We start from the raw sequence: 16,552 nt of genomic DNA, 5'->3' as shown, positions 1-16,552 counted from the left end.
GTCTTTTGTAAGTGAGAAATGTCCAATCTTCATGTGGAAAGACTGTACAGAACAGAACAGCTCTAGTGACTGTGTGTGTAAAGATTTTAAAGTACATTTTTGAAAAAAAAAATTAGTTGTGCTTCAGCTGAACAGCAAGGCAGGTTCAAGAGGACTGAAATGGTCTAATCTATGGCAATTTTCTAATGTTTTGGCTTTAAGTACCCCACATACAAAACCACTTCACAGGTTGGCTGGGTAATAACCAGAAGAGTGCAGTACCCACAGAGACCCACACAGTCAGAGACATCCGTCCGCATCGCCCCAGTAACAAGGCTCAGTGGTCTTCGACCGACACGCCATGGCAAGGTGGGGAGGAAGCTGTGAGGTTTGCGGGAAATAAGGCTGCTCGACCTGCACGTCAAGGCTCCAGTGTCTCAGTATCTCCTGACACAAGGTGTCCCCGATCGACAGTTCTTGTACAAACCTCCACAAGCACACACCCGCACGCAGGCACGCGCACACACACATGCACGCACGCACGCACACACACACACACACGCATGCACACACTTCAGATATCTTGCATGCAGTACCACCTTGGGGTTTTGGAGTCTTGTGAATGGGTTGAGGATTTGTTGAGAGATGGATAGAATCCCTACAGTGTGAAAACAGGCCATTCGGTCCATCAAGTCCCTCCAAAGAACATCCCACCACCCCAACGCTGACCCTATCCCTGTAACCCGGCATTTTTGAAAGCACCTAGCCTGCTCACCCAACAATACTATTGTGCAATTTAGCACGGCCAATCGCTCCCTAATCTGCAATTCTGTGAACAGTATGGGACAATTTAGCACGGCCAATCGCCCCCTAACCTGTATATTCCTGGGCACTATGGGACAATTTAGCATGGCAAGTCCACCACAATCTACACATCCCTGGACAAGTTAGCACTTCCAATTCAATCTGTATATCATTGAACACTGTGGGACAATTTAGCATGGCCAATCCACCCTAACCTGCACATCGCTGGGTTCTATGGGACAATTTAGCATGGCCAATCCACCCTAACCTGCACATCCCTGGGCACTATGGGGCAATTTAGCATGGCCAATCCACCCTAACCTGCACATCCCTGGGCACTATGGGACAATTTAGCATGGCCTATCCACCCCAACCTGCACATCCCTGGGCACTATGGGACAATTTAGCATGGCCAATCCACCCTAACCTGCACATACCTGGGCACTATGGGACAATTTAGCATGGCCAATCCACCCTAACCTGCACATCCCTGGGCACTACGGGACAATTTAGCGTGGCCAATCCACCCTAACCTGCACATACCTGGACACTATGGGACAATTTAGCATGGCCAATCCACCCTAACCTGCACATCTTTGGACTGTGGGAGGAAACCGGAGCACCCAGAGGAAACCCACGCAGAAATGGGGAGAACGTGCAACCTCCCACACAGACAGTCGCCCCGAGGCTGGGATCGAACCCAGAGGTTGGCACTTTTCTCCGTGAAGAGATCACGGCTGAGAGGGAGGTCTGATGGAGGCGTTCAAAATCCTGAGTGGGCTGGAGAGAGTCAATAGGCAGAAGGTGCTCCCCCTTGTAAAACGAGCAAGAATGAGAGGGACGTCAATTTAAAGTCATGTGCAGAAAAAGCAAGGATGATGTGTGGCAAAGTTTTCTCACACAGTTATACAGTTTAGTAAGGTTAGACCACATGGGAAAGCTAGCTATTTGCATACACAATGGGCTTGACAGTTTAAAACAGAGAGTGGTAGTAGGGAGTTGATTCTCAGACTGGAAGCCTGTGATGTGCTGCAAGAGTCGGTGCTGGGTCTACTACTGTTCGTGTTTGTCAACGTATTGGTCCTGTGGAAAAACAAATTTTGAAAAAAAAACAAAAATCGAGATCTATTTCTCACCCCAGCAGCTCGGAGTGAGAGGTGGGAATAAAGGCAAAATATCGGAAATCCAAAACAAGCACAGAGATCGCTGGAGAAACTCATCAGTTCTGTCAGCATCGGTGGAGAGAGAGAGAGAGAGAGAAGCAGGGTTAATGTTTTGAGTCTGGTCTGACTGGTCTTCAGAACGTCAGCTTGTACGATGAGGGTCAGGATGCAGAAAACAGTCGTGAAGAGGAGTCATTCCCATTAACTCTGCTTCCCACTTCACCGATGCTGCCAGGCCTGCTGAGTTCCTCCAGCGTTGCCTCTGCCTCCAGAGTCCGACGGGCTGGACGGGGAGACGAGATAATCACCTCGCTCCCGTTTCTGGGCCCGTGGTGTCAGTTCGGGAGAAAGTGAGGCCTGCAGATGCCCGGAGATCAAAAAGTGTGGCGCTGGAAAAGCACAGCCGGTCAGGCAACATCCGAGGAGCAGGAGAGGCGACGGACGAAGGGCTAACACTTGAAGATTGGACAGAAATGCAACAAATTGAGCAGTAATGGCGAGGGGAGGCCGTGTGGTGAGGGTCACTGGAGGAGGCTGACAGGGCAGAGCGCAGGTCCTGGAAGGGTTGAGTTTTAACTGTCCACTTCAGCGTCCCTGTCTTTGACTCGACTGGACCCTTTGATCGCTGCCCTCACTTTGACCCAAAAGAGCTTCTGAGCTTCCGCATCCGTCGGCCACTGGATGTAGGTCTTCTCCTTCATCACCTTCCGCATCTTGTGGTAGGTGGAGAGCTCGGCTTCCGGAATCTTCTCCAGGAAGAGCAGGACGACGACGTCCTTGAGCTCGTGGAAGAGCCTGTAGCTGGCCAGCTCTAGCTCCATGGAGCACCACTCGCTCTCCAGGTAGCTGCGGCTCATGACGCAGATGGTCTTCCTGCTCTGGTAGATGCTGTCCACGATGTTGTCGATGATGTACTTGCCCAGTTCAAAGTCTCTGTGGTGGAGGCAGAGTTTGAAACACTGAGGGCCGTTGTCTTCCAGGTTTGGCACCAGCTCCTGCAGGACCCACCCTTCGTCATTGGAATTGTAGGAGATGAAAGCGTCGTATCTGTAGGACTGTTGACTCTCTTCCCTTCCCCTGTAGTCGTTCAGCCAGGAGCGTAAAATGTACAGTCCGTACTTAATGTGCCAGTACCCTTTAGCGTAGACGACAGGGGCGAAAGTGAACAGGAGCAACACCGGCAAGATTATTTCGAACATGAGATGCCCAAAGTCCAAGTAACAGACCCGAGTGTCGAACTTGTACAGGTATTCTCTCTGCTGGTTGGCGCAGGTCTGGTTGTAAAAGTAGACGACCTGCACCCTGGGGTTGGAGAGGGACCAGTTTCGGAACCAGCCGTTGCTGCAGATGCAAGGGAACGGATTCTTCCTCAGGTCCAGGTAGCTCAGGGAGGGCAGGTGCTCCAGCACGCTGCTGTTGACCGTCTGGATGGCGTTTTTGCCCAGCACCAAGCTCCTGAGGTTGGCGAGGCCGCCGAAGATATCGACCGACATGAAGCGGAGGCCGACGTTCTCGAGATCCAGCCTCTCCAGGCGTCGGAGGTTCCGGAAGACGCCCGGGTCGAGACTGTGGACGCCGTTGCACGTGTCGGGCATGGAGAGGATCCTCAGGTTGACCAGGCCCTCGAACGTGCGACTGGAGGACAGCGACATCTTGTTCTCTCCCAGGTACAGGTCCCGGAGGGAGGTGAGGCCTCTGAAGAACCCCGGGGGGATGATGTTGATGCCGTAGGGCTGCTGGGCCTGCAGCTTGAGGATGCCGAGTCTGCCCAGGTGGACGAATGGAGCCTTTGTGGCTAGGCCGCTGTTGTACCGGATCCAGTTCTTGGCCAGGTCCAGCACCCTCAGAGACGGGAGGTGGCTGAAGATCTCCCCGCTGATGTGGGTGATGCTGTTCCTGTCCAGGTAGAGCTTGGTCAGGTTGCGGAGCCCGCCGAAGGACAGGCCGGTGAGACTCCGGATCTTGTTGCCGCCCAGGTCCAAGATATCCAAGCTGCCGAGGCTGGCGAAGACATTGTTGAAGATGATGGAGACCCTGTTGTTCCTCAGGTTGAGGGTGCGGAGGCGGGCCAGCCCGGAGAAGGTCTCCTGGTGGAGGTCCGTGATGAGGTTGTTGTCCAGGCGGAGGGTCAGTAGTTGGCTGAGCTCAGCGAAGGCCGTCCTGTTGATGACGGCGATGTTGTTGATGTTCAGCAGGAGGCTCCTGACGCTGGGGGCGTGAGAGAAGGCGCAGGCGGGCACGGCCAAAATCCGGTTGTAGCGGTAAGACAGGTAGGTCAGTTTGGGGAAGGGGGCTGCCCTCTCGCTGCAGCAGGCAGACAGCCTTTGAATCCTATTGTGCTCCAAGAGGAAAGATGTGACTTGCTCCCTCTGGGTTATGAACTTCAGGCAGTTGTCGGCCGTCAGAAAGTTGTGCGACAGATCCCAGACCTTGACCGGCGGGCAGTCCTTCAGGGACAGGAGAGCGGGGTAGGAGATCTGATTGTTCTGCAAGAGCAAGCGCTCAATCGTCCCGTTACCAAGGTGACGGCACAGCTTGGTGAGCTCTGAGAAGCTGCCGAGTCGTAACCCGGAGTATTCAACCCGCTGGGGGTCCACGTTCCCGGATCGGAGCAGCTCCGAGACGTCCAGGGGGTTGTTCCTGACGACCAACCAGGCGACCTTCCTCAGGTCGACGTCGGAGAGCCGGGAGATGTTGTTGTCGGACACGTCCAGGGTGAAGTTGCGGTCCAGGAAATCCCGCCGGCAGTCCAGGGCGCCGAGCGAGGTGTTGCGGAGGTAGAGGAGCCGCAAGGAGAGCGGCAGAGGGGCGGAATGCCGGAGGGAGCGCAGGCGGTTGGTGCTCAGATCCAGGCAGGTCAACTGGCGGAGGGCAGCGACCGAGTCGACCACCCTGGAGAAGTTCCCCAGCCTGTTGAAGCTCATGTCGAGCGTCTGCAGACCCGTGGGCGCGGCAAAGGCGTCAGGCTGGACCGTGGCCAGGCGGTTGTGGTCCACCAGCAGCTGGCACAGGCTGGCCAAGCCGAGGAAGTCCGTCGGCCCCAGCCAGGATATGCCGTTGTAGGAGAGGTTGAGGACCATCAGCCGGCTGAGGTTACTGAAGGCCCCGGCTTCCACCCAGCTGATCCGGTTGTAGTCCAGCCGCAGGCTGAGCAGGCCCGGCACTGCGCCGAAGCTGCCCGCTGGCAGCCGGCTCAGCAGGTTGTGGGAGACGTTGAGGTGGAGGGCGCTGGGCGGCAGGTCCGAGACGGCGCCGGAGACCCGCCTCAGGAACCGGTGGACGCACTGGAAGGAGCCGTTGTGGCTGGCGCTCTGGATGCAGTTCTGGAAACTGTAGCCAGGGGCCACGGGCGCCAGCGCAATGCAGGACAGGGCGCAGACCAGCGGCGGCCAGTCAACACGCAGTCGCGCCATCTCTCCTGGCGTTGGCCTGCTCAGCTGGTGCGTGGACAGTGCTCAGTCCCTCACTCGCTAACCTGCAAATCAGAGACAGTTTATGTTGTAGATTTAGTTGGAAATGAAGCCAACTTGCCAATGCTCCAAGCCATCCTGATTGATGTTTGTGATTTCCTCCTCTGTCAGATTATTAGCTGCTCTTTGAACACCCCCCCTCCCCCCCCCCCCCCCGAATGTCTTGGTTCACCTTTTCTGGCAGAGAGCGAGGGAGCACTCTCCACCTCCTGTCATGCCCAGTGATACCCAGCTCAGGGCCCCATCCCAAGACCCCGGCCTATTAGATTAGATTACATTACATTACAGTGTGGAAACAGGCCCTTCGGGCCAACAAATCCACACCGACCCGCCAAAGCGCAACCCACCCATACCCCTACATTTACCCCTTACTTAACACTACGGGCAATTTAGCATGGCCAATTCACCTGACCTGCACATCTTTGGACTGTGGGAGGAAACCAGAGCACCCGGAGGAAACCCACGCAGACACGGGGAGAACATGCAAACTCCACACAGTCAGTCACCTAAGGCGGGAATTGAACCCGGGTCTCTGGCGTTGTGAAGTAGTGGTTAGCCACACTATTGCTGCAGTTCATCTGTCAGCCCCTCAGTCCCCAGTCACGGCTATTTCACGCACCCCTGCCTTGAAGGCACCATGTATACACACACACACACACACACACATATATATAAACACTTAGACACACATATACACACACACACACACATATATAAACACTTAGACACACATACACACATATATATAAACACTTAGACACACATACACACACACACATATATATATAAACACTTAGACACACATACACACACACACACACATATATATAAACACTTAGACACACATACACACACACACACACATATATAAACACTTAGACACACATACACACACACACACATATATAAATACTTAGACACACACACACACATATACACACTTAGACACACATACACACACACACATATATATATAAACACTTAGACACACACACACACATATATAAAAACACTTAGACACACATATATATAAACACTTAGACACACACACACACACACACATATATAAACACTTAGACACACATACACACACACACATATATAAACACTTAGACACAAATACACACACACACATATATAAACACTTAGACACACATACACACACACATATACACACTTAGACACACATACACACACACACACATATATATATAAACACTTAGACACACATATATATAAACACTTAGAGACACATACACACACACATATATAAATACTTAGACACACATACACACACACACATATATATAAACACTTAGACACACACACACATATATAAACACTTAGACACACACACACATATATATAAACACTTAGACACACATACACACACACACACATATATATAAACACTTAGACACACACACACACATATATATAAACACTTAGACACACACACATATATAAACACTTAGACACACACACACACATATATATAAACACTTAGACACATACACACACACATATATAAACACTTAGACACACATACACACACACACATATATATAAACACTTAGACACACACATACACATATATATAAACACTTAGACACACACACACGCATATATATATACACACTTAGACACACACACACGTATATATAAACACTTAGACACACATATACACACACACACATACACACTTAGATACATGTACACACTTAGACACACATACATACAGACACAAACACACACACACAGACGCACACATATACACACTGAGACGCATACATACAGAGACACACACACAGACATGCTCACACGCACACACACAAACGCACAGATGCACATATATACACACTTAGGTACACATGCACACAGACATACATACACATAGAGGAGAAAGTGAGGTCTGCAGATGCTGGAGATCAGAGCTGGAAATGTGTTGCTGGAAAAGCGCAGCAGGTCAGGCAGCATCCAGGGAACAGGAGAATCGACGTTTCGGGCATAAGCCCTTCTTCGGGCTTATGCCCGAAACGTCGATTCTCCTGTTCCCTGGATGCTGCCTGACCTGCTGCGCTTTTCCAGCAACACATTTCCAGCTACATACACATAGACACATGCACAGTCACACACAAAGACACACACACACACACACACAGATGCACACATATACACACTTAGACACACGGACACACATACAGAGACAGAGACATACACACAGACACGCGGACACCCACACACATACACACACACACACACACAGATGCACAGATGCACATATATACACACTTAGGTACACATACACACAGACACACATGCACAAACACACACAGACACACACACACGCATACACACACAGATAAGCACACAAACACATAGCCACACACACACAAACACACACCAGACACATACACTTTAACACACAGGCACACACACACAAACACACACAGGCACACAAACACACACATATGCATACAGACACACACAGGCACACACACACACAAATTTACACACAAACACACACATGCACACAGACATGCACACACAGACACAGGCAGACACACATACAGGCACACACATACACAAACACACACAGACACGCGCACGCAGATACAAGCATGCACATGGACACACACAATCGCGAACACACACATAGACACACATGCAGACAGACAGACACAGATACTGACACACATGCACAGGCACACATACACACCGCACACACACAGAAACGCATACACACAGACACACAAACACACAGACACCACACATATGCGCACAGACACACAAACACACACAAAGACACACGTAGATACACACAGGCGCACAGACAAACACAAATATACACACAGTCACAAACACACACACACATAGACACACACGCAGGCAGACAGACGCACACACAGACAGACACAGACACACATACAGATATACACACAAACTCACCTATAGACACAGACACACACACAGATGCACAGAGACACACAAACACATACACAAATACAGACACAAAAATACACACCCCTCCAATCCCTCCTCTTCCAATCCCTTCCACCTCCTCTGCCTTCCCTTCCATTGAATCCCCCCGCCATTATCCCTTTGACTCGCCCATTAACTAGCCCTTCCACCAACCCACCCCCCAAACCCCACTCGCCCTCCCCTTCCATCCATTGCCTTCATTCATTGCACAACCCACCAACCCCACCCCAGCCTGCTCCTGCCACAACCTCATTCTCCCAGGCAAACAGTCCTGGGAACAACCTCGAGTCGGGACAGAGACTAACTCACGTGGAGCCGAGACTATTATTCGATAGTTTGCTTCACCCAGCCCCTCACCCCTGCTCATAGCTCGTCAAATACCTTACTCCCCCACATTCCTCACCAAGAACGTCATCGCCTGCAGTGCCACTTGGTCACAACCGCTTGGTTCACTGAAATCTCCTTTCTCCTCACCTTGAGGCAGACGAGCCCCTATTCTTGGCTGAACGGGGGCTCAGATATGAAGGCATCCTATGCTGTAGTTAGAACTTGCCCAAACTGCTGCATTGTAATGTGCCTTGTTTTTTGATTTGATACCATCCTTAACTACTGTAGCCTTCTCTGGATGGTTCATCCTCCCTGAGTCTTTGTGCAGCAATGAAATATACTTGGGGGAGAAAGTGAGGTCTGCAGATGCTGGAGATCAAAGTTGAAACTTTATTGCTGGAACAGCACAGCAGGTCAGGCAGCATCCAGGGAACAGGAGATTCGACGTTTCGGGCACAGGCCACTTTCCTACTTGGAGTTTTGAAATGACTTTTTTTGAGAATGGGTCATGGTTTCTCTGGGGAGTCATTTGAGCTGTACAACCTGGAAACAGGCCCTTCGGTCCAACTCATCCGTGCCGAACAGATGTCCTCGGTAAAGCTAGTCCCATTTGCCAGCACTTGGCACATATCCCTCTAAACCCTTCCTATTCATGTACCCATCAATGGTAAGCACTGCTGCCTCACGGTGCCAGGGACCCAGGTTCGATTCCAGCCTGAGGTGACTGTCTGCATCGAACTTGCACATTCTCCCTCCATGTCTACGTGGAGTTCCACCAGGTGCACTGGTTTTCTCCCACAATCCAAAGATGTTTAGGTTAGGGTGGATTGGCCATGCTAAATTGTCCCGTAGTGCCCAGGGATGTGCAGGTTAGGGTGGATTGGCCATGCTAAATTGTCCTGTAGTGCCCAGGGATGTGCAGGTTAGGGTGGATTGGCCATGCTAAAATATCCCGTAGTGCCCAGGGATGTGCAGGTTAGGGTGGATTGGCCGTGCTAAATTGTCCCATAGTGCCCAGGGATGTGCAGGATAGGGTGGATTGGCCATGCTAAATTGTCCCAGCCAGGGATGTGCAGGTTAGGTGCATTAATCAGGGATAAATGTTGGGTGAAGGAATGAGTCCAGGCAGGTTATTCTTCAGAGGGTCGGAGTGGACTTGTTGAGCCAAATGTTGAGAGTGTGGTGCTGGAAAAGCACAGCAGATCAGGCAGCATCTGGGGAGCAGGAGAATCGACGTTCCTGATGAAGAGCTCATGATCGAAACGTCGATCTTCCTGCTCCGCGGATGCTGCTTGACATGCCGTGCTTTTCCAGCGCCACACTTTTTGACCCTGATTCCCAGCAGCTGCAGTCCTCATTTTCTCCTTGTTGAGCTAATTGGCCAGTTTCCACACTGTCGGGATTGTATGACCCGAATGTTGTAATTGTACCAGTCTCCACCACTTCCTCTGGCAACTCATTCCAGACACGCACCACCCTCTGGGTGAAAAAGTTGCCCCTTAAGTCCTATTCATAACTTTCCTCTCTCACCTTAAACCTATGCCCTCTAGTTTTAGACTCCCCCACCCCAGGGAAAAAAGATTTTCACCCTATCCATGCCCCTCATGATTTTATAAACCTCTATAAGGTCACCCCTCAGCCTCCGACACTCCAGGGAAAACAGCCCCCGCCTACTCAGCCCCTCCCTATAGCTCAAACCCTCCAACCCTGGCAACATCCCTGTAAATCTTTTCTGAACGCTTTCAAGTTTCACAACATCCTTTCGATTGGAGGGAGACCAGAATTGCACCCAATATATTTTCTTGCCACTCAGTTAATTGTGGATCCAATTGATCAAATTTCCATGGATCCCATACAGTCATACCAGTGTCTCATACAGGACGTTATCGAAAGCTTTGCCGAAATCCAAGTGGATTGAGGAAGAAGCATTGCCTTCATGTACAAACATGGTCACCCCATTTGAAAAACTCAGTGAAGTTGGTCAGCTATGATCTCCCCTTAACAAAACTGTACTGACTGTCCTTGATGAGTCTCGACCTTTCCAAACCCAGGTTATTTCTGTCCCTCAGAATTTCATCCAAACTTGTCCCAACACCAAGGTTAGACTGACTGGGCCATCGTTTCTTGATTCATCCCTTACTCCCTTCTCGAACAACGGCACCACGTCAGTTATCCTCCAGCCCTACTGCATCATTTCTGCGGGCGCAGAGGAAATGAGACACGGTGGCTCAGTGGTTAGCACTGCTGCCTCACAGTACCAGGTTCGATCCCAGCCTCAAGCGACTGTCTGTGTGGAATTTGCATATTTTCCTCGTGTCTGCGTGGGTTTCCTCCGGGTGCTCCGGTTTCCTCCCACAATGCAAAGATGTGCGGGCCAGGTGAACTGGCCGTAAGAAATTGCCCGTAGTGTTAGGTGCATTAGTCAGAGGGAAATGGGTCTGGGTGGGTTACTCTTCAGAGGGTCAGTGTGGACTGGTTGGGCCACACTGTCGGGAATCTAATCTAATCTAAAAAGTGAAAATGTGTGTAGGTGCCCGGTTATTTCCTCTCTTGCCTCACTTACCCGCCGAGGAGGTTTAGGAGAAAGGGAGGGATTGCAGATGAGGGTAGAAAGTGTGGTGCTGGAAAAGCACAGCCGGTCAGGCAGCATCCGAGGAGCAGGAGAATCGACGTTTCGGGCACAAGCCCTTCATCAGGCAGGTGATTATGCCTGAAACGTCAACTCTCCTACTCCTCGGATGCTGCCTGACTGGCTGTGCTTTTCCAGCACCACAGTCTTCGAGGCACGGAGATTTACCCACTTTTAAGCCTCCCCTCTCTGTCTACGCTAATTTCTTCACCAGAATCACATGATTTCTATACCCAGACCATCCCTCTCAGTAGAGAATACCAATATTCATTTAGAATCCAACCTACATCCTCTGGCTTCACAGACAAATTATTGCTATGGGGCTTAAAATTCTCTTTTTATTGGTAACATGTGGTAAAACAAATTAGGATTTGCCTCCCAGTTACCTTTCAGGTCCTTTGTAGCTCCCCTAATCCTTTTAAGTCCCCTCTTGCGCTGGCTACACAGATCTAATTTGATTTATTATTGTCGCATCTACTCGGGACAGTGCAAAGTTTTGTTTCGCCTGTGGTACAGGCAGACTGTATCATACAAACTGTGTAAGGCTGATTGAACAGGGCGAGGGATACAATGTTAGCGGCAGCAGGGAACGCCCACAACGAGCGAGGTCAGCATTACATTTAAAGCCTGAGAAAGTCGAGTCAGAAGTCTGATAACGGAGAAGGTGAGGGAACTGCAGATGCTGGAGAGTAGAGTCGAGAATGTGGCGCTGGGGAAAGCACAGCAGGTCAGGCAGCATCCGAGGAGCTGGGGGATTCGACGTTTGATCAGGAAGGGCTTATTGCCCGAAACGTCGATTCTCCTGCTCCTCGGATGCTCCCCGACCTGCTGTGCTTTTTCAGCGCCACACTCTCAACACAGCGGTTTAACAACAGCAGCGGAGAAGGAGCTGTTCTTGAATCGGTCGGTATGTGTGTTTAAGCTTTTGTATCTTTTTGTAAGCTTTTTGTTATAACCGGGGTGGGAGACGTCTTTGCTGATGTTGACTGCCTTCCTGAGGCAGTGGTGTGTACAGATGGAGTCAGTGGATGGAAAGGTTGGCTTACGTCATGCATTTAGTTGTGTTCACAACTCTCTGCAGTTTCTGACAATCCCGTGCAGGGAAGTTGACATAACAAGCAGCGATGCATGCAAATGGAATACTTTCCGTGATGCTCCAAGTCTCCTGTTGTGTCGAGGCCTCACTGTCTGCCGGAAACCTCCCTTTTCTCTTTGTCCAATGCTGTATGTCCCTCAATACCCAGGGTTCACAGGATTTGATGGTCCCATCCTTTCTCTGTGGCGAAAGTGAGGGACTGCAGATCAGAGTCGAGAGTGTGGTGCTGAACTGTGGAGCAGGCCAGGCAGCATCCGAGGAGCAGGAGAATCGACATTTTGGGCGAAAGCCCTTCATCCTTTCTCTCTGTTGACCTTGTACTGTTTCTTTCTTGAATGGATCCCACTGCTCTGAGAGAGAAGGTATCTGTTTCCCAGTCCACTTTGGCCAAATGATGATCTGATCTTATTAAAGTCAGCCAGCCGAGAAGTTTGAGCTCAGGCCCATTCTTGACCTTTTTTCCATGCCAATCTTGCATCTAACAGAGCTGTCTGCAAAATACTTGCTCGGTGTTGATGCCTAAAAATGAAGTCCAGGAACACTCCTTGTCTTGTCAGGCCGTTTATATACTGGCTTATAAAGCTCTTCAGGATGCATTTTAAAAAAATAACTCTGCTCCCTCTAAACCTTTCACACTATAGGTACTGTTGGTTAGTCGAAACTCCCTACAATCACCACCCTATTACTTTTACACTTCCCTAAGTTTGCCAACATATCTGCTCCATTCTGCGTCTCTTGGAGTGTGAGGGGTCTATAGTACAGTCCCATCAATGTAGTTGCTCCTTTACAGTTTTTAAATTTTACCCAGTTTTAATTGGAGAGTCTTCCGAGATGACCTTTCCCCCTTACTGCTGTAACATATTCCCTGACCCGGAAGTCATTCCACATTATTCATTCTAAAATAGCCTTATCCATAAGGGTGGCATGGTGGCTCAGTGGTTAGCACTGCTGGCCTACAGCACCAGGTCCCAGGTTCAGTCCCAGCCTTGGATGACTGTCTGTGTGGAGTTTGCACATTCTTCCCGTGTCTGCGTGGGTTTCCTCCAAAGGTGCAGATCAGGTGAATTGGCCATGCTAAATTGCCCATAGTGATGGTGCATTAGTCAGAGGGAAATGGGTCTGGGTGGGTTACTCTTCAGAGGGTCAGTGTGGAATTGTTGGGCCGAAGGGCCTGTTTCCACACTGTAGAGAATCTAATCTAATTTTTGGGTGAGGAAGTTAGTGCTCTTGGTAGTGGCGTGGCACGGCACGGCACGGCCCTTCGGCCCTCAATGTTGCACCGACCTACGAAACCAATTGGAAGCCTTTTTAACCAATGAAAATCAAGAAAAGTCCAATCAACTGTAACATGGTGACATGATTGACAACAGGTTAATCCAATGGTATTCTTTGGGAAAGAAATCTTATTTACATAAATTGTTATGCCACGGTAGCAGTTTAACATTAGTTCGAATGGTCAGTTAATGTGTCAGTATTTATTTTATGAAAACTCTATTGTCCTCTTATCTTTGAATTCTGCAAAATAGCGTACAAGTTCACCGGGTTCAATCACTACTCTCAGCTAGTTTCTTGTATTCTTTTAAATTGAACAGCCATTTTGTGGTTAGTAAAAAATCCACATATACTTGTTGCTTCTAATAATAACCTAAGTTCAAATTTTAGATTCTACACTATTCCATTTTCATCTATATGTCTATCCAATGCAATACTACTGTTGCAGACACGTCCCTACCACTCTGAGTAAAGAAACTACCTCTGACATCTGTCCTGTATCATTCAGCAGGGAAACACTTAAAAATCACACAACACCAGGTTCCTGCCCAACAGGTTTATTTGAAAGGGTGAGCCTTCAGAGCACTGCTCCTTCATCAGGTGGCAGAGATCATAAGACACAAGAATTTAGAGCAAAATTCTCCCCCATTGATAATGTCTTCTGATCCTGCTCCACAGCTACCTGATGAAGGAGCAGTGCTCCGAAAGCTAGTGCTTCCAAATCAACCCATTGGATTATAACCTGGTGTTGTGCGATCTTTGTCAACCCCAGTCCAACACTGGTTCCCCCGCATCATGGTAAGCACGGAAACAGTCCAGCCAGTCCACGGCGACTGTAATCCCAAACTAATCTGCGCGTGATTGGCCCATATCCCTCCAAACCTTTCCCGTTCATGTACTTAGCGAAATGTCTTTTAAATGTTGTAACAGCAGCCACATTCACCACTTCCTCTGGAAATTCATTCCACACACAAATCACACTCTGCGTAAAAAAAAAATTGCCTCATATGTTCTTTTTTTAAAAAAAATTCCCCTCCCACCTTAGAAAATGTGCCCTCTCGTCCCCCACCCTAGGGAAAAGACACCTGGCCATTCACCTTATCTATACCCCTCATGATTTTATAAACCTCTGTAAGGTCACCCCTCAAACCTCCTACGCTCCAGGGAAAATAGCTCCAGCCTATCTTGTCTCTCCTTAATTGAAACCCTCCATACCCTCGAAAATCTCTTCTGAACCCTCTCGAGCTTAATACTATCCTTTCGATGACAGGGTGACGGGACTTGGATTCAGAAAAGGCCTCACCAACATCCTGTATAACCTCTACATAACGTCCCAACTCCTATACTCAATGGTCTGAGCCATAAAGGTGCTGAACGCCTTCTTAAGCAGCCTGTCTATGTTTCTTCCGAGAGGAGACGGTAAAGCAGTCACATCTCTGGAACCGTGATGCCTGAGAGTCTTGGGATCGAATCTCGGCGAGCTGAGGCAATCAATGACTAAAATCTGGAATTGACAGGAAGCATCAGTCTGATGACTATGATTGTTGGAAAAACCCATTAGGTTTACTGATGTCTGGTAAGTGAAGGAAATCTGCTGTCCTTACCCAGTCTGGCCTGGATTGAATCGCTAGAATCATGGAGCACTGACACCACACGTAGAGGATGTTTGAAAGAGAGAGGGCCTTGCGGTGTTTCTCCCCTGTACCTTGGTCTTCAATGGTTCAGATTTCCAACTCACACCGTACGTTCGGACACATCTTCCAAGACTCTTGCTCTCAATCAACTGGAAACTGAAACGGTGTGCATTTGCAAAAGGGGAAGCTGTGGTGTCAAGTTATGTCAACTCTCAGAGAACTTGACTGATGAATTCTGCGTTTGTATCATTGCCCCAGGCTCATTTACCAAGAGTAACTCAGGAGCGAAATAAAGGTTCAGGGTGTGGGCAGGAAAACCAGCTGAGAGTGCGGGCTCTGTAAAGGAGTGAATCCTGGACAGATTGTCCATGGCTTTTTCTCCTGATTTGGAAGATGGGATGCAGTCTGACTGCCTTGACTCACCACTGAATGTATTACCTGTTGTGATATTTAAACCGTCTGGTAGCATGAAGTGTTGATATTTACAGCTAACGTGAAAACAGGAGCTTGTAATCAGGCCATTCAGACTTTGCGGCAGACTCAGAATTGTCACATCGATATTAATTCCACTGTCCAACTATCTCCCCAGAGTGCTGAGTCAATCTCAACCTAATCCCACAGCCCCACAATGTCCATAGAGTCCTGTGTCAATCCCAAATTAATTCAATTGCCCTGCTTTCCCTTCCTGATGAAGGGCTTTTGCCCGAAACGTCGATTCTCCTGCTCCTCGGATGTTGCCTGACCTGCTGTGTTTTTCCAGCACCACACTCTCAACTCTGATCTGCAGCATCTGCAATCCTCACTTTCTCCGAGCTGTTTTCCCATCGCCAAGTATCAATCCCAATCTAATCCCATTCCCCCACAGTCGCAATCGCCCTGGGCCAATCCGCACACTAATCCCACAGTCCCATAATGTCCCTAGAGTCCTGTCTCAATCCCAAATTAATTCCATTGCCCTACTTTCCCGTAGTCCATTGTCAGCCCCAAACTAAACTCACTGCCCCATCCCATAGCCCTTTATCAATCCCAAACCAATCCTACTGCCCGCCTCATAGCCCTTTATCAATCCCAAACCAATCCCACTGCCCCACCCCATGGCCCTTTATCAATCCCAAACCAATCCCACTGCCCCACCCCATGGCCCTTTATCAATCCCAAACCAATCCCACTGCCCCACCCCATAGCCCTTTATCAAT

The 16,552-nt window shown here is 49.4% G+C and overlaps 1 protein-coding gene across 3 annotated transcripts in view; it reads right to left on the bottom strand.

The window, feature by feature from the left end:
* Window positions 1–1,242: 1,242 nt before the first annotated feature.
* LOC122542273 (uncharacterized) overlaps window positions 1,243–16,552 on the bottom strand; it is a 28,601-nt gene continuing 13,291 nt past the window's right edge. For 2 of the 3 annotated variants that reach the window (XM_087985013.1, XM_087985014.1), the window contains exon 2: window positions 1,243–5,421. In XM_087985013.1, coding sequence (XP_087841139.1) covers window positions 2,519–5,359 — 2,841 coding nt within the window. In that variant the 5' untranslated portion in view covers window positions 5,360–5,421 and the 3' untranslated portion in view covers window positions 1,243–2,518. Of the gene's footprint in view, window positions 5,422–15,326; window positions 15,438–16,552 lie in introns of those variants that run through there. The other variant, XM_043679848.2, reaches the window with a different exon arrangement.

Source organism: Chiloscyllium plagiosum, unplaced genomic scaffold (assembly GCF_037043375.1).
Source record: "Chiloscyllium plagiosum isolate Xiang-an unplaced genomic scaffold, Cpla_swu_hap1 HiC_scaffold_50, whole genome shotgun sequence".
In the NCBI taxonomy this organism is placed as follows: domain Eukaryota; kingdom Metazoa; phylum Chordata; class Chondrichthyes; order Orectolobiformes; family Hemiscylliidae; genus Chiloscyllium; species Chiloscyllium plagiosum.
Note: the sequence above shows the minus strand (reverse complement) of the source record. Positions and strands in the feature narration are given on the sequence as shown.